The 19,618-nt window shown below is 44.1% G+C and overlaps 2 protein-coding genes and 1 non-coding gene across 16 annotated transcripts in view; 2 read left to right on the forward strand and 1 right to left on the reverse strand.

Moving 5' to 3' along the window:
• The window catches only part of Ubap2 (ubiquitin associated protein 2), a 110,251-nt gene extending 91,918 nt beyond the window's left edge, over positions 1-18,333 (forward strand). For 9 of the 14 annotated variants that reach the window (XM_048783491.1, XM_048783493.1, XM_048783501.1 and 6 more), the window contains 13 exons: positions 855-894; positions 3,187-3,370; positions 4,296-4,365; positions 9,218-9,413; positions 10,130-10,293; positions 10,546-10,593; positions 12,850-12,928; positions 13,128-13,333; positions 13,657-13,756; positions 13,842-13,949; positions 14,085-14,149; positions 14,235-14,426; positions 14,514-18,333. In XM_048783491.1, coding sequence (XP_048639448.1) covers positions 855-894; positions 3,187-3,370; positions 4,296-4,365; positions 9,218-9,413; positions 10,130-10,293; positions 10,546-10,593; positions 12,850-12,928; positions 13,128-13,333; positions 13,657-13,756; positions 13,842-13,949; positions 14,085-14,149; positions 14,235-14,426; positions 14,514-14,609 — 1,548 coding nt within the window. In that variant the 3' untranslated portion in view covers positions 14,610-18,333. The remainder of the gene's footprint in view (positions 1-854; positions 895-3,186; positions 3,371-4,295; positions 4,366-9,217; positions 9,414-10,129; positions 10,294-10,545; positions 10,594-12,849; positions 12,929-13,127; positions 13,334-13,656; positions 13,757-13,841; positions 13,950-14,084; positions 14,150-14,234; positions 14,427-14,513) is intronic. The other 5 variants (XM_048783496.1, XM_015492441.2, XM_048783495.1 and 2 more) reach the window with 3 other exon arrangements.
• Positions 2,463-2,541, forward strand: LOC125610741. Its single transcript, XR_007340741.1, has one exon. It is a non-coding gene; the product is annotated as a small nucleolar RNA SNORD121A (small nucleolar RNA).
• The window catches only part of Ube2r2 (ubiquitin conjugating enzyme E2 R2), a 36,713-nt gene continuing 33,277 nt past the window's right edge, over positions 16,183-19,618 (reverse strand). The window contains exon 3 of the mRNA XM_015492137.2: positions 16,183-19,616. Coding sequence (XP_015347623.1) covers positions 19,397-19,616 — 220 coding nt within the window. The 3' untranslated portion in view covers positions 16,183-19,396. The remainder of the gene's footprint in view (positions 19,617-19,618) is intronic.

Here is a 19,618-nt window from a genome sequence, read left to right on the forward strand (position 1 = left end):
AAATATAATTAAGGTTTTGTGTTCATCTACAACTAAAAATATTTTTTAAAATGCATTTATTTGCACCTTAGTTCCATTGAAATGTTCACAATTTCCTCAAACCAGTTGTTTTCAGGTTTTGAATTTTGATTCAGGGTTTCACATCATCCTCACTTTGTACTTCCTCCTTCAGAAAATCTATTTTAAGGTCTCATGTCTTTTTCTCTGAGGCCCGTTTTTTTAAAGTGATATAAAGTTTTCTTTTGTTCTATTTTGCACATGTTTTCTTTTTTGCACACATGACATCCAGGAGATAAAACTTGCCCTAGATAGGAAAGTGCCTGAAGATTTCAATGTATATATTGAAATGGTGTAGTTTGTGTATTGGGAGAATGGGGGAATGTACTGGAGGTTGAACCTAGGGGTGCTTAACCACTGAGCTGCATCCCCAATCCTTTTATTTTTTGTTTTGAGATGGGGCCTTGCTAATTTGCTGAGGCTGACCTTGAACTTGTGATCCTCCTGTCGGGGCTTCCTGAGTTGCTACTATTACAGGTGTGTGCTATCACACCTGTCTTAGTTGGATATTTTAATAATTGTTTTAGGACTGATTAATTGCTTCCTCTATCCTTTTTACTTCCACAAATACTCAATCTAGTTTCAAAAATATTGGTTCCTTGGGACTCATTTGTTTGTTGGATTATTTTTTCTTTTATTAAAAACAAACAAACGTACAAACCAGAATAAAATAGACAGTTTGCCCCTCCATTAACCTATACTTCATATGGTTGTCTCTGGGTCTCAGTAGAATGTCAAGTAGGTAATCATTTGAGTAGATGTGTGGGTTGACTTACTTTCTCTTCTGTTCCTTGTAGAATGGGCATGGCGGTGGTCGAAATCAGCAGACAGCAGACAGTAAGTATATCAACCAACTATCTACTTTTGTCCGTGGCTGGTGAAACTTAGAGGAAAGTATGGTGGATGTTATGGGGAAAATAACAGTTGGGCAGCGGCTACTTCTCTAAAAACAGACCAGTTGTATTTTTTTCTGGAAACTGCTGTTCTGATTCATCACTGGAACAGAGTAAAGCCATATTCATTGGTTAAGTGAAATCAAGTCTTATTTCTGTGGCAGAGCTAACAAAGGTCAGCTAGTTCCCACTTCCAAGATGATGGTTGAGGATATTATTAGAAATGTTGTAGCTACAGCAAGATGGTCATAATCTGGTATTATTCTGTCCTGATTGGACTCTTCCCAAGTTCAGTGTATTATGTTCATTTAAAAGGGGCTTTGCTTAGAGACAGGTTGGTAAATGGGGATTGTGATGGACTTTTAAAGCAAAAAAATTGCTATTCGTGTTTCGTTGCTATTGGAACCTGAAAGACTGCTGCTTAGGAAGAGATCGAAAGTGTACGCTGGTGATGCTCTGGAGGAAGATGAGGGGTATCCTATCCTCACAATAGCTCAGCGATCACTGGAGGTAGTGTGGGTGAATCCCTGATGTTTTTTTTTCATTCCTTGGTGCCTGGCTCACTCATCTTTGATTATTTATATTGTTTCTGTTTGATCTTTCTGTGAGACGATGGCTATCCACTCTTGAGTCTGGAAGCCAGAATGATTTTTTTTTTAATTAGGATTTTGGGGAGCATGAATATGGAACTCTAGCAGACACAGTTGAAATTGAAATAATGGAATTGATGCACCAGGGTTTGTTTTTAGTATTAGTGGTAAAGTTGGGTTGCCGGGGCTATTTAGAGAAATGTTGGCAGCTCTGAGCTTGTTGGATGACTGAACAACTTCTCATTCTAGCAGCAGAAGTGGCAAATTTCTTTTGTCCTGTTGGAGGTTCATGAAGGCATATAGGGGTTCTAAGTGGTTTGGAGATAATTTAAAATGAGATCATGAGATATGAAGTATCTGCAAAACATAGTATGCATTTAAGGTATGTGCTTTTTTTTTAGGGTGCTAGGGATTGAACCTCAGGGGTACTTTGCCATTGAGCTACCTCCTCAGCGTTTTTTATCTTTAGTTTGAGACAGGGCTTCAGTAAAGTTTCTGAGACTGGCTTTGAACTTGTGATCCCCCTGCCTCAGCTTCCTGAGCTGCTGGGATTATAGGCATGTATCACTGGGCCCAGCTGTCTTTATTTTACATAATTTGTTCTCTGTTTCCTCTTGTGGCCCTGTTTCTTGTTCTTTGCGAGAATGGCTCACTGTGAGTCTGTTAGCTATGTCATCCATTGCCCTGGGAAGTACCTTTTGGGGTCTTAGTGTGGGGGAGGTACATTAGTGGTATCTTCACCTGGTTTCATCTTTGGAATAGACTATCAGTGGGGAAGATCCTGGAAAGAGTTGACCTGGCTGTGTGCCTACCTGCCTTTTTTTGTTTTGAACTTCCCCTTCCAGTTAGACTATTGAGTACGGAATTCCCTGTGGGTTCACATTAGTCATGCTGGAAGGTAAAGCTGTGTTTTCCTTCCTAACTGGAAAAGACAGTGATGTATTTCCAAGCACATATCTGAGTTGTATGTGTGGATAGCACAAAAACTGAGTCTTTTCCACTGGTGGGGTTGATTGTATCCACATGCTTTCTGAAGCCTAGTAATTGATAAGCTTGCTTATGTGCTCTGAGATTAATCTGTTGATGCATGTACCAAGGAAATTCTTACTAAGCATTTGAAAAGTATGTGTTGGACTGCAGGCACGTATTCTTGTTGTAGATTTTAGGCACATAGATCTCTTCACAGTGTCTACAGTCAGGTCTTTTTCCCCCTACCCTGAACTGGCTCTGAGCTTTTGATAATGTCAGCCTGAATGGGTGTATGATATGTACTCTTGGTGGTCTTGCCAGTCAATTTTTTACTTTCCTTTACTGTCCTTTGGAGGACAGTTTGCTTCATTCTATATATCTGTCAATCTCAACATCTCTTTTCCTTCCTGTTTGCTGCCAAGGGTCAGGTTTCTATAGGACAGTTTACGATTATAAGTGTCACTGCTTTCTCTTTCAATCTTCTATGTCTGACCATCACCTGTCCTTTTGGTAGTCTTATTATACAGAGATGGAACCTTCTGGCGTCATGCTTGGGCATTGTCCTAGGAAATGTTAACTTTGTATATATTTCACTGAGTGCGACATGTCACAAGATACTGCACAGATTTCTGATACTCAGGGTTGGTTCTGGAGCTAAATAGATCTGTTTCTTACAGCTACTTCATCTGTTCCAGCTCCAAAGACAACAGACCCTCCTTCTGCCCTCCCATCTGTGAGCTCCCTGCCCAGCACCACCTCCTGCACTGAGCTTCTGCCCTCCGCATCCCAGCACACTGCCACTTTGCCCTCCTTGTCCCAGCCTGGTGACCTGTCCAGCAGCCCCCTCTCTCAGCTTAGCAGGTATGGGGGAAAGGTGGGCCCTGAGTGAGAAGCACATTGGGCAAAGTCCTAGAGCCTCTGTAGAAGGTTGTTTCCTGGAACAAAACACACTTGTTGCTTCTGACATGACATCTTGGGCTTTTGAATTAATACTCCAGTTTAGGTTTTGCCCAGATCAAGTCAAATACCACCAGATAGAAAAATTTTGCTGGCTTATAATGCTTTTGCTGGCACAGAGCACTGGTTCTCCTGGAATCGAATGGTCCTTTGGTTCCCTGTGACACTCTTCTTGGACATCAGGCAGACACCCTGAGTATAGCCTGTCCCCAGCTCTGGACCCATATTACTGATATATAATGTGAATGATGTTGGATTTCTGAGCAGGTGTCTGATTTAATACTTGTCATGACTCCAGAGAGGAAGTTATTTGAAAAGAGTGTAGGAAAATGGGGTTGTTTATTACCTATATCTTTTGTGTAGTGCTCCATCTTGACCCTTTCCCTTGGGAGCAAAAGCTTTTTATTTGAACTCTGGATCTGATTGAAATTCAGGCTCTGACTCTGGCATATGTGGTTGAACACAGACCTTTCTTCACTCATTCGAAGATTTTATGAGCTCTCAGCGCAGGACAGTGTTCATAGAGCAGTCCTGTTTTCACTTTTTCTATTGCTTGAAGAGGAAAGAGTTATAGTTCACTGAATTTTCCTCTATAGATTTCCTAGGCCAGGAGATATCAGATCTTGTTGTGAGTGAGACTTTAGATCATTTCTCACAACCAGGATCCTGTCACTTGGTTCCAAGGGCATGAGGTCTGATGTGGAGGCTTCCCCAGGGATAGGGCCAAGCAGGAATATAACCCTGGGAGCCCAGTGTGCTTCGTTCTTTTGGAATAACCTGTTTGGGTACCTGTTTGGATGGACACAGGGTGCTCTGTTTTGTCTTCTAGTTCACTCTCCAGTCACCAGAGCAGCCTCTCCTCTGCGCAGGCAGCACTGTCCTCGAGCACACCACACACAGTAAGTGTCCATAGGCTCCCTCCCCAACACCCCTCCTTAGCATACCTGAAGCTTTAGTTTATTAATTTTCAAATCTGAGATAATATGGATTTGTTTGCATGAAGTGTCTTGAGTAGTTACTTGGTTCAACCATAGGTTTTCTGGGTTTGATAAGAGGACATGTTTTCTGATATGTGGCTCTTTGCATGAATTGCCTCAGATCCCACATGATATCACTAGGGATGTCAGGTGGTGAGCTCCCCAAGAACTTCCTGATTTCCCCATTCGATATATGAGATGTTTCTACCCAGCAGAGGAGGTTTTGTTTTCTGGCACTTGTTATGTTGAGGCATTTGTAGCTTTTTGAGAAAAATAGGTTCATTGTTAACTTGACCTTTGTACTCCTAAAAACCATTTTTAATCAAGATTGATGTTCCTTGAACCCTCTACTACTTGGTGTAGAGCAAATACTTAAAAGGAAAAGGGAGTGCTTAGCTTAGGCAAGGATTTCCTATCCTGCGCTGCAAACACCTGCACATTTTTCTCTGAGACTGACATTCCTAGCTATTGGCCCAGTCAATGTAACTATGTTTCATTCTTTTGGTAGTCATGGACATTCCTAGTGGTAGCCATGGGTGTCCTATTGATTTGTGCCTGTGCAATCTTCCCTGTCTCAGAGGTGCACACTTCGAAGAAGGAAGTCTGAAGGGTCTGAAGGGTGGAAGGGCAAAAATGGAGGCAGAATTATGTTGTCAAGGAAGCCAGGGTGGAAGAGATCCAAAAAGGAAGTACTGGCTAGGAAGTGTTATTATATGCTAAGAATAACCCTAGATTATGGTTCTGAATTCTGACTTGATCAGTTGTGAAGTTGGGAGTGTAGTTTCAAGTGGTATAGAAATGGTCTGGGCAGATGGTGGTGGGTTAAGAAATGAGTGGTAGGGAAAGGAGAGGGGATGTTATTGGAGGTGTTTAAATAAAAGCTGAGTAGCTGAGAGTTGGGTAAGTTGAAAGATGCCGAGACAGCAGAATGTCCATGCTTCTAGGTGTTGGAAGCTTCAGGGAAGGTTGGAGTAGGGGGTGATAAACAAGCAGGGAGGATTTTGGATGAAAATGAATGAGAGAGGCAGGAAATTGGTGAAATTTGTTTCCTCCGAGGAAGGAATCAGGGCAAGTACAGAATGAGGGATTGGAAAGTGGCAGTCCTGTCTTGTATTGGTATCAAACACTGTGACTTTCAAACTACAGTTTTCCATGTGAAATCTTATATAAACTCCTTTGTTATGTAACCCATAGCTTTGGGCATGGTGGCACACACCTATCATCACTGTGACTTGGGAGGCTAAGGCAAGAGTATGGCAAGTTCAAGCCAGTCTCAGCAACTTACTGAGACCCTATCTGAAAAAGTAAAAAGGGTTAGTTATGTAGCTCAGTAGTAAAGCACCTGTGGGTTTAAACCCTAGTATCCCTTCCCCAGCAAAATGAAAGATAACAAAAGAACCCAGAGTCCACCATCTTCTAGGTAGAGTATTGTAGGCTCTTAGCTGCCCACCTGTCTCTGTCCTCTTGTTGTGGAAACAATGAGCTAGCCTCACCATGAGGATGAGGAGCACCTCTGTGCCCATAGCTCTCTTGCTGAGAACCAGATTGGGAGCTGCAAGCTCTGTTTCCCAGCTGAAAACTCCCAAGTCATGTAATCCAGATGCCAGAACTGCCCATGCAGGGAGTTCCACACTCTGTGTGTCAGAATGGTCACATTGTTAAACATTCAAAATAATTGTTATTGATAGTTATAAAAAGCTATATACTATAAAGGCCTTCTGGTCTCTAACTTTCTTAGTTCTAGCCCTGGATTGCCTATTTTCTCCATCCTTAGTAGATTTAAAAAAAAATAATAAAACATATAAAAGGAAAAAACAACATTTAAAAATTTTTTAAGTTGTTGATAGACCTTTATTTTATTTATTTATATGCAGTGCTAAGAATCAAACCCAGTGCCTCACATATGCCAGGCAAGTGTGCTATTGCTGAGCCCAGCCCCAGGCTCAGAAAAAGCAACAATTATCCTCCCTTTTGTCCTGTGACATAAATGAGAATATTGTGTATATAGTGGTCCTTGCTCCTAATGGAATACCTTGTTGCTAGTTTTATGTTGACAGGCTGTTTATTCTTTCTTCCCAGTTATACTGTAGGGACTGTGTCCTCCATTCAGGACTGTTTTAGTCTTGCTACTAGTGTTGAGTGGATGACCTTCTACATCTGGTCTAGTTGTGGAACTATAAGGCATTTGTCACTTTAAATTTTACTTTTTTTGATACTGGGTATTGAACTCAGGAATTCTTAACTACTGAGCTTACATTCCCAGCCCTTTTTACTTTTTATTTTGCTCACTAAGTTGCTGAGGCTAGCTTCAATCTTGCAATCCTCCTGCTTCCATCTTCTGAATCACAGGGTTACATGCATGTCTCACCGTGCCTGGTGCGTTTGTCATTCCATACACACTGCCCTGTACTGTGATTTCAACCTGTTCCCCTCCGTGGGCAGTGAATGACACACCTCATCTCTCCAGGCCTCCCCAGCATGGCATTGTCTTATATTTGTACTTTGCAGCGTATTAGGAAAATTAGCCTCTGTGTATTTTTTAATTGGTGTTGGACATCTTTTTTATATATTTGAAAGACATTGAATTTCTTCCTGTAAACTATTTATATTCTTGGTTCCTTGTGTTGAGTCCTTCATATCTTTTTAGGTATTCTGTGTATTAGGGAGACCAATAGACATTTGTGATGGGAGGTACAGATTTTTTGTTTTCAACTCTAGAGTGCTCTATCACTAATTTGTATCCCCAGCTGCCCTTTCTATTTTTTATTTTGAGACAAGGTCTCACTAAGTTGGTGAGGCTGGCCTTGATCTTGCAATCCTCCTACCCCATTTTCCAGTATTTTTCATTTTACAAATAATGTGGCTTTTTAAGAAATATAGTCAGATGTATTTCTTCTCTTTCATAATTCTTCCTTATACAAGAATGAAGGACTCTCATTGTTTTCTCCTTCCCTGGCTTCTCTGGTCCCATCCTTGGTAGACTGTGAGATGACACCAGGTTTTGGATTAACTGTAGACTGGTTGGATGGACTATTGAGACCCTTTAAATGGTGTGTGGGTCAGTTAGGTCCACACTTAGGCATTTTCTCGTTACTTGGAGGTGACGGACAGAGTTGGGGGGCAGCAGAAGGGAGGAGAGGCTTTCTGGAGGACTTGAGTTCCTTTCAATATATCAGGAACTGTTCTCTAGCGGGCACTTCTTGTGGATGAGGAAGGTTCATTTTTGTCTCCTGTGAAAGGCTAGATGGCCAACAATGCTTGGTGCCTTGGTGAGAGCTGTTGCAGGGATTGGTGGGTGGTCTCAAGTGGAAGTCCGTCTGTTCTGGGCATGCAGCACACCCTTTGTCTTGGTTCCATGCTGAAAAAGCAAGAGTTCCTGGTAGCCTCAGAGAAACTGTTTTCAACTGTCTTAATCTTTTTTGTCTTAATATTTTTATTAGTTGTTGATGGACCTTTATTTTATTTACTTATATGTAGTGCTCAGAATAAACCCAGTGTCTCACACATGCTAGGCAAGTGCTCTATCACTGAGCCACAATCCCAGCCCCTCAACTGTCCTAATCTTGGTGAATCATTTTTTTTAAAATATATATTTAGTTGTAGATAAACACACAGTATCTTTATTTATTTTTAACGTGGTGCTGAGGATCGAACCCAGTGCCCCACACACACAAGGCAAGCACTTTACCACTGAGCTAAAGTCCCGGCACTTGGTGAGTCATTTCTGTATGTTCTTCAGATTGATATGGAAGGCTTTGGGGATGAGATGTCCACAGAAACTTTGTATGTTGGACCCCTTGATCCTGATGCCGCCTTCTGCTTTTCCTCTAGGAGTTTCTGTACTTCTATATTCTTTACAACTTTTGATTTGAAGACTTAGGTCAGTCTTTTTTTTTTTTTTTTTTTTAATATTTTATAATTGTTGATGGACCTTTATTTTATTTATTAATTTATTTATACTTGGTGCTGAGAAACAAACCCAGTGCCTCACACATGCTAGGCAAGCACTCTACCACTGAGCCACCACCTCAATTCCCTTAAGTCAGTCTTAGAGAACTTTTTCTTACCTATTTGGGGCTTGCTTTGTCCAATTCAGTAGAACTCTTCTTCTACCTCCTTAGTGCTTGAAATTTTTTGTGATACCTTGTTATTAGACTCGAGTGCTTGGCTGGATTCCTGGAACTTAGGGTCTCAGAGAATTTTCTGTTGTTTATTGCCCTTCCTTTCTGGGTGGACCTTGTTGAATATGAATAAGAGCAGGTCTTTATGGAGTAGTCCCTGATGAGGCATTGTTAGACTGTGAGGTTTTGGATTAAAGGACTTTGGTGGCCTCCTGTGGCATGGACCAGAATAGTTAAAGTGCTTAATAGACAGAAATACCTCAAAGACTCTGACTTGGCTGGGCTGCCTATGGCCCTGAGGTTAGTTCTTCTGAGTCTCTGCTTTTGTGATCAGCAGTTTGTTGCTTCTGTACCTTGTTTCAAATACAAAGCTTGATCAATTTGAAGGAGTTTTAAGTGGGTTTTTGTCATAGAGCTCAATTTCAGTGTTATTGATATTCAGTTTATGAGTCCTGGTGGCTGAATCTGCATGTAGTGTTAAGAGACAACAGTGATCACTGAACACAGAGCCCTTTTCCTTAGAGTTCCTGGATATTAGTATTGTCATCTGTCTACCTGTTCAGCCATGAGATTGTGGGCTCAAAGTCCAGGCCAGCCTCTCCCAGTACCCTCTGTGCCTCCAAATCCATGTGTCTGGACTTTTGTTTTGACAGCACAACAGCATGGAGAGTGCCCCTTCCCTGCAGTCCTCAGCTGCTTTCTCCCCAGCAGCGACCTCCACCTCAAGCACCCCACCCTCAGGTGTCAGCCTGCCTGGCAGCATAAGCACAGCGAGCAGCCTCAGCCTGGGAGGGACCACTGTGAACACAGTCAGCAGCAATATGAGAGCTGCACCGTTGGTGACCTCAGGTATGTGTTCCAGGGACCTTTCCTGCTCACCCATGCCACTTTCAGCATGCACAGCTGGCTTCCCAGGAACTGTGTCTAGTGGTGGCTGCCAGGGCTCAGCGGATGGCCACAAACATTAGAAGATAATGTGCTCACTCTGGCCTCTGGGGATTGCTTGCAGTTGGAGTTTTTGGGTAGCCTTCCCTGGGGCAGGATTCCCAACAACTTTTGTGTTTCTAGATCCCCAATTGTTCTGTCTTCATTCATACCCAGAGCTGAGATCAAAAGATGACTGAGGGAGAGGGGTCAGGCCTAATTTGGATGGGTATCTCTTGCCCAAGTTATATGACTGCCTGTGGAAATGGTCCAAACCCACTTTTAACACAGCCTGCCCTCTTAAGACACTGTGTAGCTTCCGTTTTGAGGAGGCTGATTGTTTTTTATGTTCATTTGATATTTTGACCTTTGTGACTGAGGAATTAAGAGGTATTTCTCTCTGAAACAACCCTCTGATGTTGAAACACCCTGAATCTGGTGGTGTTTGCTTTCTGTCTTCACTCAAGCCCCTTTCTGGCATGACCTTCTGTATCTGATAGCCATTGCCATGTTCTTTTGTCGTGGACCCATCAGGGTTAGCACTGTGACCGACAGTGAGCTCATGAGACCTGGATCTCTTCTCCAACAGCTGAAGAACTTGTCTAGTAAATTTCCATTCCATTTGATTTTTCTCTCTGCAGGCAAAGCACCCCCAAACCTCCCTCAGGGGGTGCCTCCATTGCTGCACAACCAGTACCTCATGGGCCCTGGAGGACTGCTACCTGCCTACCCGGTGAGCGCACGGTGGAACTCCTGGCCAGCCCCAGCTCCCCTGGCCTCAGGGGCTGGCACCTGGCAGGACCTGGTGAGGGGAACCTTGGGTTGGGTTGGAGCTGGCCACCTTGGACTGCTCTTCTTCCCTGAGCCCTCTGTCTTTGCTTCTCCAATTCATGATGTTCCTTCAAATCTAGACTCCATCTGGGCAGTAGATTCCATCTGGGAGGGATCTGTTCCACAGCAACTGAGCTAGGTCCTATTTGTGGGTATCTTATCCTCCCAATCTTGTTGAGGCCACTAATGGGCCTTCTCCCTAATACCCTTTCTGGTTCTTCTGCAGATCTACGGGTATGATGAGCTCCAGATGCTTCAGTCACGGCTGCCTATGGTAAGTGGGAGTAGTGAGGCAAAGGCAATGGCATTTCTCATTCCTCCCGTGACTGCCACACTGCTTGGCCCTTAGGGTCCTTGGCTTATGGAATTGCCTCAACATTACTGCTGAGAAAGCTGGTTTCCATTTGGTGATTGTGCCTGATGTGGCAATAGCTTTGGCAGATGAATGATCTATGATCATCCCTGGGAAACTTAAGGGCCTTTGTTACCAAGAGCCCCAGTAAACCATGCCTTCCCTACTAAATGTGGGTCTTTATCTTCCCCTGTACCCTTGCATGTGCATGTGTGTGCGGTACTAGGGATTGAATCCAGTATCTATATCCCCAGTTCTTTTTTATTTTGAGACAGGCTAAAGAGCTGGAGATGTAGCTCAGTGCACCTCTGGGTTAAATCTTCAGTACCAAAAAGAAAAAAAGCAGGGAAAAAAAAAATCATGTGACCCAAGATATACCGGTTATTTGGTAGGCCCTGGAGTTTTATATTTTTTTGCTTGAAGCACCATTTGGTTCTCTGGACCGTGGCGGCTGGTGGCTACGTTGGGATAGAAGTGTTACTCTTCTGCCTCTGATGAATGAATAGCTGGAACTGACCATCCTTAAGGTGTCTTCTGGGTCTGGTCTCGCATCTTTATGTGCAATAATGCTCACTCTGGGATTTCCCTAGTGGTTGTCGCCTCTCAGAGCACAGTTGCCTCTTCCTTCTGAATAAGGATGAAGCACTGGGCCATCCCTGGCATAACACAGAAGCAGGTGGTTGGAGAAGGCCCACGTCTTCCTCTGCCAGCAGACAGAATCTCCTTCTATTTAGCCACTCTTCTTGGCCTGACATTTCCTGAAAGAGACTATCAGACCACTGGATGTGGTCTTTCCTGTTCCCAGAGGAAGGGGCTTTATCCTCAATGAGGTGTTACCTTTCCTTCTTTAATGTACCTGTGGGATTTATATTTCTTGTGCCAAGTCACCAAGAACTGGAAGCTGCAGGTCCCACCTCTACCCACCAGACTCCTGTGTCTGAAGGGAAGCACTTTTCCACCAGTGGAAGTTATTTAGAGAGGCAGAGAATGACTGAAGGATAGCTTGGTCTTCTGCTAGAGGTCTCCTGGGAGTCCCTGGAGCAAAAGAGATGTTTCTGCTCCCAGTATTCCCTCCATGAAATGCCAGCAGAAATTCATTCTGTCTCAGGGACTCTCCTTGGTTCTACTCCCTTATTCAGATGATTCCTTTCCTTTCTCTGTGCCTTAGAAGAAATCCCCTCTGAGCCCAAGTTTCATGTACCTTTCATTTACTTTTCCTTTGGATTATGTTTTTGCCTTTGTTTCTTTTGTGCCTAATGCCTGCCATTAGATTTCCATATCTGTGAATGAACTCCCACTTCTGGGCTTTTTATACCTGTTCCCAGTTGTGTTCCGTATAGGTCCATGCAGTTTACCCAGTCTTGCTGCCTCCTGGGGTTCTAGGCTGAGGATACTGTGGGTTTCCTGGAGGTTACCTGGAGATGTATCCAAAGAAGGGTGTTAGTGACATTTCCAGCCAGGATGGCTTTTGTCTGGCTGTGACCATAGCTCTAGGGCAGCCCAACGGTTTATCCTTTACTCAGTGTGTCCAGGATAGCCAAAGCCCTAGATGGCAAGTAAATGCCAGACAGGCCTCCTTTGCACACAGTTCCACTGCTCTTTGTCTCCATACAATGTTATATCCACTATTCTTAGTCGTAGGTCCTCTGCAGTGTCAGTGTTGCTAAGGCAGAGTAGGGAGAGGCTAGTTGGGGTCCTAGACCTGAAGTGCTGTGCGCCTACCTGGCACTGCACTCTGTCCCTCTTTTAAACTTTGTAAGCTTTTCCTTTCCTGCTGACTCCTTTTCCAAATTTCTTCCATTTCATCAATTTTCCTGACTGGTCTTTAGAGACTCCAATATATGAAAAGCCAATAAAGTTAATTCAGCTTGTGGCATTGGTCAGGTACCCATTTGTGGTGTGGCTGAGAGACTGGATCTCCAACATCTCTGCCTGGTGAATGCTGTCCAGTTGGTCAGTCTGTCTGCATGCTAGTCAGTTACGCAGTGCTACCAAGCTGCTTACACACAAGGGCAACCTATAACTGCAGCTGTCTGTGAGTGCTACCTTTAAGTTATGCAGCCTGTGTTCAGGAGTATGGAGTCACTCAGAGTGCCATCTGCCTGTTCCCTTCCGGCTGTGCTCTCCTGGGAGTGGGGTGAGACCTTTTCCTGAATAAGCCCCCCTGGTCTTTCCTAGGATTACTATGGAATTCCCTTTGCTGCACCCACAGCCCTTGCCAGCCGAGATGGGAGCCTAACTAATAATCCATATTCAGGTTAGTTGGCTCAGTGGTTGAGAGTGGGAGGGTGTGGAGAAGGCTGTAGCTCATCCCAGGAGATTGAAAGGCAGGTGTTGAAGAGGTGAGAGGCCTTTTCACTATCCGTACTTGACTGGTAGCCAGACCTATTCCTGTTTGCAGGAGCCAGTCTGGCTTTTCCCCTCGTTTACAAATGTCAGTGTTCCTCTTATCCTAGGTGATGTCACAAAGTTTGGCCGAGGTGACTCTGCATCCCCTGCACCCCCCTCCACGCTAGCTCAGCCACAGCAGAGCCAATCCCAGACCCACCACACAGCCCAGCAGCCCTTTTTGAATCCCGCTCTTCCACCTGGCTACAGCTACACCAGCCTCCCCTACTACACAGGCGTGCCCAGTGCCTTCCAATATGGGCCCACCATGTTCGTGAGTATTTGTGGGTGGTGTTATTTCTCCCTAGGCCTTATACCCCTGGAAGGTTGAAACTTTGGGCCTGTAATCCAGCTCCTTGGAGCAGCAGGGAGGGGGCAGATCATGATACTACTCAGAGTGTCTCATGTGACCCTCAGTAACTGTTGAGCCTCAGGTGAGGTTATATTCCTCATGTGCTTTTATATCATGTGCTGCACTAATGAAAAGGAATCCCCTCTGGTTGTGGGTATGTCATCTGTGCTACCTTATGCAGAGAATGTATGACCTGCTCCACCTTGCCTGTGTTCTTACACTGTTCCCCCACCTGTGCCCACCAGGTCCCTCCAGCATCAGCCAAGCAACATGGTGTGAACCTCAGCACCCCCACCACTCCTTTCCAACAGGCCAGTGGTTATGGCCAGCACAGCTACAGCACAGGTGAGAGGTGCTTCCAGCACAGACACACAGGGTGTAGCAGAGGCTTGCTTAGCTCACACATGCCTCTTGTTCTCTGCCATGCTAGGTTATGATGACCTGACCCAGGGAACAGCAGCAGGAGACTACACCAAGGGTGGCTATGGTGGATCATCACAGGCACCAAACAAGTCTACAGGTTCTGGGCCTGGGAAAGGTAATGTTTGCCCCTCCTTTCTAGGGCTAAAGTTTGGAATAGTCATCTTCTGTCTGTCCTCTCAGGCAGAGCTCCCTCAGTATCCCTAGCTGGGACCAAATATCTATGGGAACAACTACCTGATTTTCTTCCTAGGAGTATCAGTATCTTCAAGTACCACTGGCCTGCCTGATATGACTGGTTCTGTCTACAAAACACAGGTGAGTAAGGACAAAGATGCCCAGGTAGGTTTGTGAGAATTAAGAGTCCAACCTCACCCTCAGCATTGTCTTCATTGCCTTGCAGACTTTTGACAAGCAGGGATTTCATGCAGGGACCCCTCCACCTTTCAGCCTGCCCTCGGCCTTGGGTTCAACTGGACCCCTGGCCCCTGGAGCAGCCCCTGGCTATGCTCCACCACCATTCTTGCACATCCTGCCAGCCCACCAGCAGCCACACTCGCAGCTGCTGCACCACCACCTTCCCCAGGACACTCAGGTGAGTACAGTAATGGAGATGGCTTCCTGGGTAGGGGATTCTACCCCAGCCCTGACAGCCTTTTCTCTTCCTTCTCATTCTCCTCAGAGTGGTTCAGGTCAACGCAGCCAGCCCAGCTCCCTGCAGCCCAAGTCTCAAGCCTCCAAACCCACCTATGGCAACTCTCCATACTGGACAAACTAGACCTTTAAGAGAGGGGTGGGCTTTGGGGTAGGGCTTACCCTGGACAGGAGAGAACACTTGGAGCACGTTTCTGGGAGCCTGGTGCCCTTCCCTAGAATTTCTGAGACATGCAACTGTCAGCCGAGCCTCTCAGTGGGGAGCTCCCAGACTCACTATATTGTATGTAGTGTATTTATGTATGTATTTGTAAATGTATGAGAAGCCCCAGGGGAGTGGGGGTATAGCTGCAGATGGCAGCCAATTCTGCTCTCCCCATCCAGACCCCTTTTCACTATAGCCATGTAAGGCCCCTGCACCTCTGATGCCTTCAGGCCTTCCACGGGTGCCCTACTCCATGGGCTGCTAAGGGCTGCCACTGGAAGGGCTGGTTCGAGGCACATTGTGCAATGGTCACATACCAATGAAGAATCACGACTTATTTCAGTCCCTTGTAACCATTACTTGAATTTTCTTCAGCTTGCAATTACTTTATACTGTTTTTGAGAGATTGGTCCTTTTGTCATTTGTCATGCTCCCATTCCAGGGTATCTTGATCTGAGAATAGCAAAGATCATCATCTACTGCCCAACATAAATCTGGGCCCTGTCTTCACATAGAGCAGGGGTTTCTTCTGGTCTGTTCCAGTCCCTAGAAACTTGCTGCCTTCTGGCTGACCACTTAAAAAAAACAAAATCTGGTCTCAGAGAGATGTTCAGCCCATCAGCTCCCCTTTGAAAATCAAAAGATCTGCTTCAGTGAAAGCCCGTCTCCAAGCAAAGACTCCTCTATTCCAGTTGTCCTAAAACAGGTGGGCAACGTTGTCAGGGGTTTTCTCTTGCCCAATCTCCACCTAATAAAGTTATGAGAGCATGCACGGTCTCTGTGTGGTGTGGCTGAGGGATGGGCCTGGGAGAAACATCTTGGACTTCATAAAGCAGAAACTTCTGTGCTTCTGACCACAGGTTGTAAGGCTTAGATTAGAATGCCTGACCTGTATTGGTCAACTTAATGTGGCAGAAGAACCAGCCGACTAAGGTGAGTTTTTACCTTTTCTTCATTGGGGCTCTGTAGTTGAGAGCAGTGTTTTAGCTAATCACATGGCTATTATATAGCTAGGGGTCCTGACTAAAACTAAATGGGGACTTGGGGTCCTGCTAGAATTCACAACTAAAACTAAATGGAGACTTTTATCAAACCGTGTTATCTTTTGTTCGATTTCCTGTTGTTTATTAGCAGCAGGAAGTTGGGATCACAAATAACAATGAAAATAAAATGTTTACCCAAGGAAGGCAGCCCGGTATCTGACCAATCCCTCCAAAGACTCTGTTCTGTTTTGGAATCAAATTGAGTCAAACTTAACAAATGGCTATGCCCTTACAAACTTTCCTTGAAATCTTGTGTGGATTGGGATAATTCTCTAGGAAAGGAGATGGATTTGGACAGGATGCATGATGACACAGACAGGTCAGCCAGTTTTGGTGGTGGTCCTGTTTTTTCAGCTGAGTTCTGGGCATAATTTTCAAAGAAATAATGAAAATGTTCAGACCACCATTCAGTTTTAACACAAGGAAAAAAAAAAGGATCATCCCATGGGGAAGTAGCAATACAGGTATATTTTATTTCACATTTTATTAGTAGACAGATGGGCAGAAAAAGACAAAATAAACCACTAAAGGGGAAGTCAACACAAAAATGCATCAAGATAATCTTTTCTCATAAGTTAAACTGAAGAAAAACATCTACAATTTCAGCTAAGAAAACTATTAAAGTCAGGTGTGTCCTGCTGGTTTCAGAATAGTTGAAAATTGCATCTGAATTTGTTTAGTTGTAAATGTAAACCTTGTTTATCAGGATGAGAGGGGTGGAAAGTTAATTTTCAGCAGAGTACTATACATTTTTCCTTCCAATCTCTTACTCCATTGCCTCAAACAAGGAAACCAGCAAAGGTAAAGAAGCAAATAATTGCCAAGGAAGGTTTTGGAAAGAAGGAACTACAAAAGTTCGGCTAGTAGAAAAGAACTCTGGAATGATAAGAAAGGAAGGGGGGGGACTGTGAGAGAAGCCAACAACGGAATCATGATATTATATCTCTACTCGGCCTCAAAAGAGTATTCTAGTGAGGCCTCAACTAGAACCAAAAGAAATCTAAATATGCAGGATTTTGAGTTTACTTCACACCAAATAATTAGCACAACTGTACTCATGAGGTTTTGGCATAAGCCAGAGACCTCCATCCACTCCCAAAAGAAAAAAGAAACAACACTTAGATACTCAAGTATTTTTCCACAGGATATGTTCTCAGGGACAGAAGTCTGGAACCAGCATCTGGGTTTTATAAGTCAGTCTAAACTATCAGAATATCTACCTGCCAATAAATCAACATACCCCTGGCTTCTGGAACTGATTGTACTCTCATCAGAGGCAAACCCAACTTACAATAATATTGCCCTGAAGGGCTGAGAGGTATGACCTCCACTTGGCGCTCTGGCTCCCTGAGTCAACATGCAAGAGGCCAACAGGGCCTAATGGGACAAAGCTGAATATAGCACAGCACCTCCCATAATGCCAAGATGCCTGGCCTACCCTGGGAGTGAGATGCTTTAGCAGTAAGGGGACTGAAAGGCTTTATTTTAGGGCTCTAAGAGAGAGAGACCGAGCTACTGGCTGTAAACTTGTATAGTATGGGCCAGGTATGGGGATGGAAGGGGGATAAAAGCAGGGGGTGGGGCGGTAAATCAAGAGAACATTGAGAGGCTTTGGCTCCAGAAGGTTTGAAGGTTATCTGGAAGCATTACTTAAGAAGTGTGGGGACCAAAAAGACTAGTTCCAACATCCTTTAGAGTTTTTACTTGGACAAAATCACAACACTGTCCTACAGAGCTGCTCTGTTCCCTGAATCTGTGGAATCACTAGATTTAAGGGTGCAATTAGCAGCCCGGGCCCTGTGGAGATTACACAAAGATTCTGGGATCAGACTCAACAATATCCCATAACAACCTCAATGTGTTAGACATTCTCATTTAATAACAGACCAAACTTTAGAGGCCAGAGAGGACTGCTGAGAAATAGCGCATATTTGAGAAAAAGTTTGAAGAGCAATGAAAACCCTGAGATCAGAAAGGAAGGAAGGAGGAGCTATGGAAATAAGCATCAGTTACCTACTCTGACCACCCTAGGATCTGTCCTACCTTGTCCCTAATCTGCCCTTTGGTTCATTCTGAGTGTGATCTAAAGAAGGAGATGACACTGGTATACAGGGATCTTAAGTAGGACTTCTGTCACCTTGCTGTTACTTTCCTTCTGAAATCTGACTTTATAGCCGGCTTCCCCACTCAGAACACCATGAACTCACATACCTCAATGACAAAAATCACCTACTTGGATGATGAAGGCTGCTGGATCTCAATCTTAATTGAAGCAATACATGATAGAGACCTGGAAATCAAACCTGCAGCAACTGCATGGCTAGAAGATATAGCCTCGCGTGGCTGGAAACTGCCTGCAGTCAACTCCCTTGCTTCTGCCAGAAGAGACAAAAACCCATGGGAAGCTCCATGCACAATTTCTGCTGCACTCCAAAGCCAAAGTATATTGAAAGGAGAAAAAAGTCAGAACTGGTCACTCATGTCTCATACACATCCACATTTATCACTATCAGTATAAGCAGCTCAATGAAAACCAAAATCTTAACACATGCATCTAGGATTAATACTGAGTAATTAAAAGTGGCTACTTAAATTAAAAACAAAACAAAACAAAAAAAACCCACCCCACAGTGAGAGAATAGCTTTGAGGGGAAGGCCATGTTAAGTACAAACAGGTGTCTCCTCTCCCAGTGGCCACCAGTAGTTTTGAGTTTCCCTGAGCAGCATCAACCAAAATTGGCATGATTTTTAACTTTGTTCTTAACACTAAAAATCCACACACACTAATTTCCACTTTTTCCCCACACACCCCATTCCCTAGTGGGGGGAAAAATAACCCTGCCTTTAAAGAATAAATAGCAACCAAGTGCTTAGTTCTATGTAAAGTATGAATATTTATTTCAGGCTTTAGATTCCCAATCGATTTCAAAAAACAAAATCTGATTTCTCTCCTCAAGAATAGCTGAGGCCTCCGTGTTAGGATGATTTTGTGAAGGCTTAAGGAGCACATTTCATCAGGCTTAGCATGAAGTAAGTCCCTGATGCCCACTGTATCCTGGTTAGGAAGGGAAACAAAGAAAATTCACCACCATGGGACTTGAATGAATGCGTACACACTAATGTAAATGAGCAGCTAAACCTTGGCAAATTTGCTTTTTTTTTTTTTAAAGTTTGTTTTGTGGGGTTTTTTTTTTTTCCATTTTCTTTTGCTACCCAGTATATGCAGCACTTGTGAACTCCCAACGGTTTCCAGCTTTAAACACATTAATGTCTTGAAAAGACTAATTTCTTCAGGAATCTAAAAACGGAACAAACGTGTTTTGCTGTGAACATTCTGCAGAGACGAAGTGAGGCGGGAGTTTGGGTTGTTGGTTTTTTTTTGTTTGTTTTTTGTTTTTGTTTTTTTAAAAAAAGAATCAATACAGTGATGGAAGGGTAAAGAATGCAAGAATTCAGACATTCTGTGGAGGGTTACTTTCCATGAAAGGTCCATAAAAAGGAGCAAACTGAGATCCATAAGGGGAGTCAGCAGGAGCTGTGTTTTTTTTTTTTCCCCACCCCCGGTGAATAGGTTTTTGTTGAGGGGCCGCTGCTAGGTCCCCACTTGCTCCCCTCCCTTTGGCCTGAGACGGCAGGGCAGTACAGGGGCATCAAAGGAGCACGTCACAACTCCTCATTCCCAGAATCATCATCATCATAACAGTCGGCATCTTCCTCCTCCTCATCTTCATCATCAATGTCGTCATCATACAAGTCGTCATAAAGCAAATCTGAGCTGTTGTCATTGGAAGGCACTTTAGTTTTGATGCAGTATTCCGCCAGGGTTGTGGGGACCTTCACTCCGTCCTTTTCTGCTTCGGCTTTAGTGGCTGAAACCTGTTTCCT

The sequence above is a fragment of the Marmota marmota genome, unplaced genomic scaffold (genome assembly GCF_001458135.2).
Source record: "Marmota marmota marmota unplaced genomic scaffold, marMar, whole genome shotgun sequence".
Lineage (NCBI taxonomy): Eukaryota > Metazoa > Chordata > Mammalia > Rodentia > Sciuridae > Marmota > Marmota marmota.